Below are 8343 nucleotides of genomic sequence, written 5' to 3' on the forward strand. Positions count from 1 at the left end.
AAAATTAAAAAAATTAAAAGTAAATTTAAAATTATATTTATAAATTGAATCTTACGAAAAAATAAAAAATAAAACTCATTCAAACTATTAAAAAATCTTATAAGAAAAAATATATGACCACTAAATTGTAACATTAAAGAGAAATAAATTGAAAAATTCAACTATCAACTTGCCAACTTTTACCCATATATTGTGGGTGAACGAAAAAGACCCGTCATTATGGATATTTCTAGTCCAATATAAATCTGATTCATTTTATATCAATTATTTGACTAGTATAACCCATGCTTAAATATAATAACTTTTTAACTACAGCTTAACCAAAGTTGTAACATGTGAAATAGAATTTGAGAATTCTATAATTTATGTAAAATGAATGTGGAATTTTAGGGGCATATATTTTGTTTCGTTTTAAGAATGGCACGGCATTGTAAGCAGTGCTTGGGAAATAAACAAACGATGGAAGTTATTGATTCCAGTAAATACGTTGGCGTCGTGAGTCTCTTCCTCTTCCTCTTGTCCTGCACACTTTTTAAAGCTGCTAATGCTCAGCCAGGTACTCTTTTCCTCCATTATTTCTTTGAAATGTTGTTACTTTGGTTTCTCTGTTTTTGGGTTTAATGTTTAATATGCGCTTGCAACATCTGACAGAGGGATTTGTGAGTATTGATTGCGGCGGAGAAAGAAATCGTACTGATCTTGACACCAATATTACATGGGTTACTGATGACCACTACCTACACAACAACCTCGGCGTGAAAGCAGAATCATACTACAATTACGCTCTACGTCATTTCTATTTGGGAAGCCTCCTTGTGTTTCCCAAGCCTGTTAAGAAGGCTTGCTATGAATTGCCCCTCACCCCGAATGTACCCCACCTTTTGAGAGTATCGTTTGTGGATGCTAATTCCACTGGATCTCGAGGCTTCAATTACTCTATCGAGACCAGCGATATGCTATACATGGAAAACGTGATACCTTACTATTGCCTGGTATGCCGCAGTGAGCACATTTTGGTGAGTACAGACAAAGTGGTGCATATTTGCTTGATCCGAACCTCAGAATGCGATGACCCATTTATTTCGGCTATCGAGTTGAGACCTCTTCAAAAAGGGATGTACAAAAGGGCTAAACCAGGAACCATGTTGAACTTAATAGAAAGAGATGATATGGGAGATGCATATGAAGTAACCAGGTAAACTGTGTCACACCTAGCCCGTTAATGTTGAGCTTACGGATGCTTTATTCTTTTTCGATTTGACGGTTTTGTGATTAATTGTCCAGGTATCCTCAAGACAAATTCGACCGCCGGTGGATTCCTTGGTTGCCTGACGGAACTTGTTCGGTGAATGCTAGCGATCGAGTTTCAGTAAGCAGTAACACAAATTTTCCTCCGCTAAATGTAATGCAGACAGCCGTCGTCAGCAACACAAGCAACTCTAACAGAATATATTTTACCCTTGGAACATACGACACTGGAAATTCCATATTGCTGTTGTATTTTGCAAATCTTAACTTAACGGAAACAAATTTATTCTCTGTTGGGATTAATAACGCCATCCAGAATCAATCAATTCCTCTGAAGGATTTTTCTGCACTAGAGCTAGAGTTCGAGTTTAATGGCACGAGAGGTGCAACCATGATTCTAGAATCCAATACCCCTAATCAGAGTCCTATAATCAATGCTGTTGAGATCTACAGTCTTGTTCTCACAAAACCTGCAACCTCTCTAGATGACGGTCAGTGTCCAATTTCTTTCTTAATTTAGACATTTAATTTCTTTCTTTTGTTCCTTTCCTAAATATCGAACTATGCCTCTTATACGAATTTCCAACTGGCGAAGCTGCAGTTAAAGCTATTATAGAGGTGTGGAAAGCGTTCTACCTGAAAAACTGGACGCGGGATCCTTGCTTTGGTTTACCGTGGGAAGGAATAATCTGTAGTAATATCAACAACACTGCAAGGATTTCCCAAATGTAAGTTCAGTTTCTAATATTTTGTTATTTTCCAATTTAAATGTGACAGTCGAAGGAATTAGAATTTGGCTTTAAGATATTTCTCTGATAGGCTGTATTATTATTTAAACAGAGACTTGTCGGGAAAGCAGCTGCGGGGACCCATACCTCCAACTTTTGGACAGTTAACCGAACTTGTTTCACTGTAAGCCGCCGAAGCTTTTCATTTTATTAGACTAGGAAACCAAGAAATTACTGCTCCAGAATTTAGCTCGTTGCATCTTTGTGAAGTATGTTACCAAATACGACAGTAGGTGGTCAATTTTTCAATGAGTATTCTTCCTACCACTCCGTTTTAATTTTTTATTTCAGTGTTTGGGAAAAACAAAAGTGTTTATTTTTTTATTTGTTTTGGGGTTTCTATGGTGTTAGGTTCCCTCTGCCAATTGTGGTTCCCTTTGACACTTAAGTACATTAGACTTTCAAGTATTAGAGGTTTCAATTATGAATCTTTATATTCATAAGTATTTCATCTATGAGATTTATAAAGTGTGCATTATAGTGTATAAAAGGTATGCTCTTATCATGTACATAAAGGTTATTTTTGAGGTGTTTCTACATCATATATGATTAACACATATAATTAGAGACACTATAAATTAAATTAATATTAAAATTCAATATTAGTTGTGCATTTGATAAACAAAATTTTATCATTAAAATTTACTTCTTATAATTGCCACTATAAATAAAGGCTTTTATTTACAAGTATAGTATATTGATTAATATGAGATATTTAGAAGTTGAAAGAAATTTGCAATTACTAAATTGGATTGAAGTGCAGGAATCTTCAACACAATAACTTAACTGGACCTCTTCCAGAATGGATATCTAAACTCTCAAGACTTAAAGAGTTGTATGTCACTCTCTCCTTCATTGTTCAAGTTTTTTGTTCTATTGATGTAGTATAACACTAAAATCATATGTCACTTTTAGAATTGTTGTAGAAAAAATGTATATCAATAATTTAAGTGATGTAATTCTATTCTCTTATGCAATTATATTTATTTTTAAAATATCCATTTCAATTGTAAGATCTTTTATGACTTGAATCTTGGAATGATGATTATTATATATCTCTCTAATATGTTTATATTTAAATATCTATTTTAATTAGGATACTCAACAATAACTATTTCAATGGAAGTTTGCCCAACTTGTCAGATTTGACAAAGTTAAAGACACTGTAAGTACATTAAAAATGTTAGTTATTTATCAATATTTTAAATATATCACTTCTTAAATTAATAAGATTTATTAAGTATGTTATAATATATAAATAATTTCTTTGAAAATCATTAATTCAAACATAAATAAATTTTTTTATTTATAAATATTATAAATTTATAATTATTATATTCAATAAATGTGCAGGCATCTCCAAAATAATTACCTAAGTGATAAACTTCCAGACTGGTTATCTAAACTCCCCTGCCTCAAAGAATTGTACGTCTATTTCTTTGATGTAATTTGTTACTGTCTGATTACCACATAAATATTAAAGTTGCATAATTTGTACTTCTATCCCACCTTACTTTTCTTTTCTTTTGGGATTGTGGCAGGAATATAGCGAATAATAATTTCAAGGGTGTCATTCCGCAAGAGCTTCAACATCTCAAACAAATTAATTTCACATTCGAGTAATTCCATATTTATTGCAATTTTTATTTTTACTATTTTTATCTGAAAATATTTGACAGTAAAATTCATCTTTCTGACACAATTTCAGTGGCAACAAACACCTTTGTCGGACAAACAAAGAGTGTCGTGATCACCCCCGCTCAACGCTAGTGGTTTGGCTTGGAGTAGGAGGAGCCCTAATTTTAACTGCCATTTTAGTGGGTATTATCATGTATCGAATGAAATTGAAAAGTGCTTGCACTCAGCCGAGCCCTCTTGGTACGTATTTCATATTTACTAGTACGATACAATACACCATAATCACTAATGCAATTTATTGTACAAAGGAATTAAAATATCAGACTACCTTTCTCATCTCTTACGAACAAACAAAATGCAGATTATTTAATGGTTAATGTAGCATGTTCATCAAAATCTCGCGCCTTTACTATCGATGAAATGAAGATGGCGACAGAAAATTTCACCCATAAAATTGGACAGGGATCGTTTGGAACTGTTTTCTTGGGCGAATTGCAGGATGGGAAGCAAATAGCTGTAAAAGTACTCTCCCTTTTCTCCAAACATGGAATTGAACAATTCTTAAATGAGGTAATGCTTAGATTCCTAAACAACTTCATTTCCTTTTTCATTTGTTTGAGAAATCTTATTGATTTTAACTTCACGAGCAGGTTGAACTTCTGTCAAGAATCAATCATAAGAAGTTGGTGTCCTTTCTTGGTTACTGTAATGAATCCAGAGATCTCATGCTTGTGTACGAGTATATGTCTGGAGGCTCCCTCAGTGATAACCTTTACGGTAACTAGTAATTCCAAACATTTCTTTCATTAGAACAAAAGGGAATAGAAATGAAAAATGACTAAAACATGGAGTACTTTCCGTTAGCAGATCCAGAGGCACCAAAATATTCCCAGCTCGATTGGAAAACCAGGCTTAAAATAGCTTTGGATGCGGCACAAGGTTATTTTTCTGACTTCACTATCAACTAAACAAAGCCTTCATATAAGTCATTGTGCTCAATATACTACATGCAAAGTTTCTACTTTGAATTAATGTTTTTCTTTTTAAATAATAAAAAATCGCAGGGCTGGAATATCTGCACGTAGGTTGCACTCCAAAAATAATTCACAGGGATGTCAAGACCTCCAACATTCTGCTAGACAGTAATTTAAATGGCAAACTGGCTGATTTCGGTCTTTCAAGAGTGACTGGGAATGGGGAAACTTCTCAAATCAATACAACTATAAAAGGAACTCCTGGATATTTAGATCCAATGTATGCAATTCTTACAAGTTTGATCTTCATACAATTCTCTGTCCTTTTATTCGAATATTTAATATTTGTCCCTTTTTTCAATGGCAGGTATTATAAAACTCACATGTTGACGGATAAGAGTGACGTGTATAGCTTTGGAGTCGTTTTGTTGGAGCTTATATGTGGCCGGAAACCCATAGACTTAAAAGTTTCCGCGGAGAAAATATTCTTGACTGAATGGGTAAGAAATCACAATAATTTCTCAAACAAGAAAAAATTTGTGCTAATATAAGAAACTTAAAGAAGTCACTCTCTGCTCGAGTGAACAGGTTGCATCAATATATGATGGAGTAGATAAAGATGACGCCTGCAATATTGAAGAAATAGTTGACAAAAGGTTGGGTAAGCGTTACAATATGGAATCTATCATTCGTTTAACCAATCTAGGCAGGAGATGCATTGCAAGTGAGCCATCTGGTAGACCTGCCATTAGTGAGGTTGTGGCGGAGATCAAAGAATCTGTCAAATATGCGGAAGAGTATTATCAAGTCCCAGATGAAGTCTCGCTTACTTTCACTAGTACTTCTTCCGCTTCCTTATAACTGGTTTCAAAGGGAGGGGTAGTTTATAATAGTGTACAAGGAAGAAGGAAGTATTCTGAGTTCAATGTGGTGTTGAAAATTGTAACATTATATTTCTTCCAATTTGAAATGACAGATTTCAAAAATCTTAGAGGCTGTAGGAATTTAATGCAAATATATTGCTTTGTAATTTAATGAGATGTTTATTTATTTGGATTATAATCAAAATGTTAAATGATTAGAATATTATATATCGGTTTATTTAATTAAAAAAATATTCTTTTGAATGTATTAATGTAAGAAAAAGAGTAAGAATTGATTAGAATATTGAAATAAATATATAATTTAAATAAATAAAACAAAGCTATTTGGTCTTAAGATTGATGTTAATTTGATTATCATAGAAGTTGTTAAATGATTTTATCAATATGTTAGAAAATAGAGGAATGTGAAACTAAAAGAGTCGTCAATTTTTTACTTTTTTTATAGAATTTTCTGGGCCTTATTTTGGATTCCTTATCTTTAGTCATGCACTTTTAATTATCATTTGAGTATATTTGGTTTTATTCTTGCACCTCTTGTAAAATAACCTAAATGAAGAACCTTTTTCAGCTTTCTCCTATTCTTTCTATTTTTTTTCCAAATAATATTGAACTCAGAAACAAATTACAGAAAAAAACTTTCCAAGTCTGCGTGTTGTCCACGGGCTCTCACCAATCTTATTAAAAGAGATGACCAAAAAACTTTCTAAGTCTGTGTGTTGTCCACAAGCTCTCACCAATCTTATTAAAAGAGATGAGAAGTCCTATCCAATAGTCAAAAGTCCTTTTTTTGTTGGCCACTTGGATAACAAAGTCTACGCAGGCCCCTTTATTAAAAGAGTACATCATATCCATTTTAACTAGTCAAATTCAGTTTTATCTATTCACACAAATATTTAACAATAGAAATAGAATCTGGAGACGTATCTTGTTTTGATTTCTAATATCTCACGTTTCTTTCTATATTTTCTCTAGGATGCTTCTTGACTTCTTCAAATATTTGTATTCACAAAAACTTACTAAAAATAATCTAGAGATATACTTTTTCTTGGAAGTAAATGTAGCATTTCTTGTAGTTTTGTAGAATTGTATTTGGGGTTTAATCTATCTTACATAAGAATTAGATTTAAAAGAGTTTGATTTGAAATTTTGTGTGTGGTGTTCTTGATAGGGCCTCTTATTTCTTATTTATAAGTTGTAGTTTTAGAAAATAAAACATTTTACTATAAATTGTATACATAAGAGTTGCTTAAAGTCATTTGAAAATGAATCAATATGTATTGTATTTTTTAAAATAATATTTTCTTTTAAATTTAATAATCAATATAAGTTCATTTAATAATAATAATAATAACAAAAACAACAACTTCTATTCAAAATATTAGAAAAAAAAAAATAAACTATTTCAAAAGAAACTCAGAAAAAAACTTATATTTCACAATAATGTGTTATAATAGGAATAAAATTAATTTCAAAAAAATGCAAAAAAGAAAGACCTTATGACAAATAGAGATCTAAATTTCTATCATTACTAATTAAAAAATAATAATAAATGAAATAAGAAATTAGAAATATTAAAAAAATGTACATTGGATATTGGAATTAATTATATATTTAAATAATTTTTTAAATAATATTGACAATTAATTGAGTATGATTATATTTTTTGATTGAATAAGAAATTTATAGACGTACTTTATCTTGCACTTCACTATTGCATTTCACTGTCTCACATTTATTCATGTACTCCATTTAGTTTCCTTCACTATAATTTATGACTCCTAAGTTTTATTTCATTTATTCTTTTTTATTTTCACCTCTTTGAATTGCTAATATTTTTTGGAAGGTGCAATTCCAATCTCCTTCAAGTGTAAATGTGGCATTAACTATTGGTCTTATAGAATTACACAAGGGATTTAATTTATCCCACTCAAGGGTTGTATTTAAGGGACTTCATTTGACATTTTTTATGTCATGTCTCTATAGAAACCTCCTCCTCCCTATCAAAATATTATGAATTAAGAGGATAAATAATTTCACTTTGCATTGTGTATATAGGGGTTAAACGAAGTCATTTGAAGATGAAGTTTCATATATTCTTATGTATTATATATTTAATAAATTATATATTTTTTAAAAATATTATTTATTTTTTGATTTAATAATCAATATAGATTCTATAATAGTAACATCGATATTGGAAAAAATAACAAATTATGTAAAAGGCATATATTTCAATAAAAAGTAAATTAATAAATATGCAATGAGTGTTAATTTTAATGATCTATTTATCTTAGTAATCTCATATACTAATATATTATATTCTTAATTGAGAAGTACCTAAACTAATTAAAAATTTAAGCATTTGTTCTTTCCACTAGTATAATTAAAATTTCATCAATTAAATAATATTCTTATATTGTAGAAGATTTGGACTCAACATCATCTGGGTATTTATAACATGAACTTTCCCATTAAATAAAATTCCCCTTGACAATTAAATAATATTTTATATACTAAAAACATAAAGACATAAAACAGATTTAACTATAAGCAATATTTATGATGTTAAAAAACTCTTAGAGTTATGGACCTTTTGAACTCGTGAAAAGATGACTTCACAAATTTAAAAAGACAAAAAGGAGAGTGGTGTAATACCATATTGAAATATTCAATTCATGTGAAGGTAGATGTCAAGATGTGAAAACTTCTATAATCTACTTTTGGCAAAAACTAACTTGTGATAATAGAGGGTTGATGGCATTTCTAGACAAGGGGATGGCATTTCTAGACAAGGGACGTAGTGCATCATGT

The 8343-nt window shown here is 30.8% G+C and overlaps 3 protein-coding genes across 3 annotated transcripts; all 3 read left to right on the forward strand.

The window, feature by feature from the left end:
* Positions 1 to 417: 417 nt before the first annotated feature.
* Positions 418 to 1768, forward strand: LOC131857012 (leucine-rich repeat receptor-like serine/threonine-protein kinase At2g14510). The gene is made up of 3 exons (XM_059208997.1): positions 418 to 556; positions 652 to 1195; positions 1285 to 1768. Exons 1-3 carry the CDS (start codon positions 418 to 420, stop codon positions 1766 to 1768), a joined length of 1167 nt encoding a protein of 388 aa, XP_059064980.1.
* A 691-nt stretch (positions 1769 to 2459) lies between these two features.
* On the forward strand, positions 2460 to 3659 carry LOC131857015 (putative inactive receptor-like protein kinase At1g64210). Its single transcript, XM_059209003.1, has 5 exons — positions 2460 to 2527; positions 2800 to 2871; positions 3133 to 3201; positions 3390 to 3461; positions 3578 to 3659. Exons 1-5 carry the CDS (start codon positions 2460 to 2462, stop codon positions 3657 to 3659), a joined length of 363 nt encoding a protein of 120 aa, XP_059064986.1.
* Positions 3660 to 4330: 671 nt separating this feature from the next.
* LOC131036064 (probable LRR receptor-like serine/threonine-protein kinase At5g48740) lies at positions 4331 to 5633 on the forward strand. The gene is made up of 5 exons (XM_059207073.1): positions 4331 to 4451; positions 4542 to 4613; positions 4739 to 4928; positions 5016 to 5148; positions 5237 to 5633. Exons 1-5 carry the CDS (start codon positions 4400 to 4402, stop codon positions 5507 to 5509), a joined length of 720 nt encoding a protein of 239 aa, XP_059063056.1. The 5' UTR covers positions 4331 to 4399; the 3' UTR covers positions 5510 to 5633.
* The last annotated feature ends 2710 nt before the right edge of the window (positions 5634 to 8343 follow it).

Source organism: Cryptomeria japonica, chromosome 1 (assembly GCF_030272615.1).
Source record: "Cryptomeria japonica chromosome 1, Sugi_1.0, whole genome shotgun sequence".
Lineage (NCBI taxonomy): Eukaryota > Viridiplantae > Streptophyta > Pinopsida > Cupressales > Cupressaceae > Cryptomeria > Cryptomeria japonica.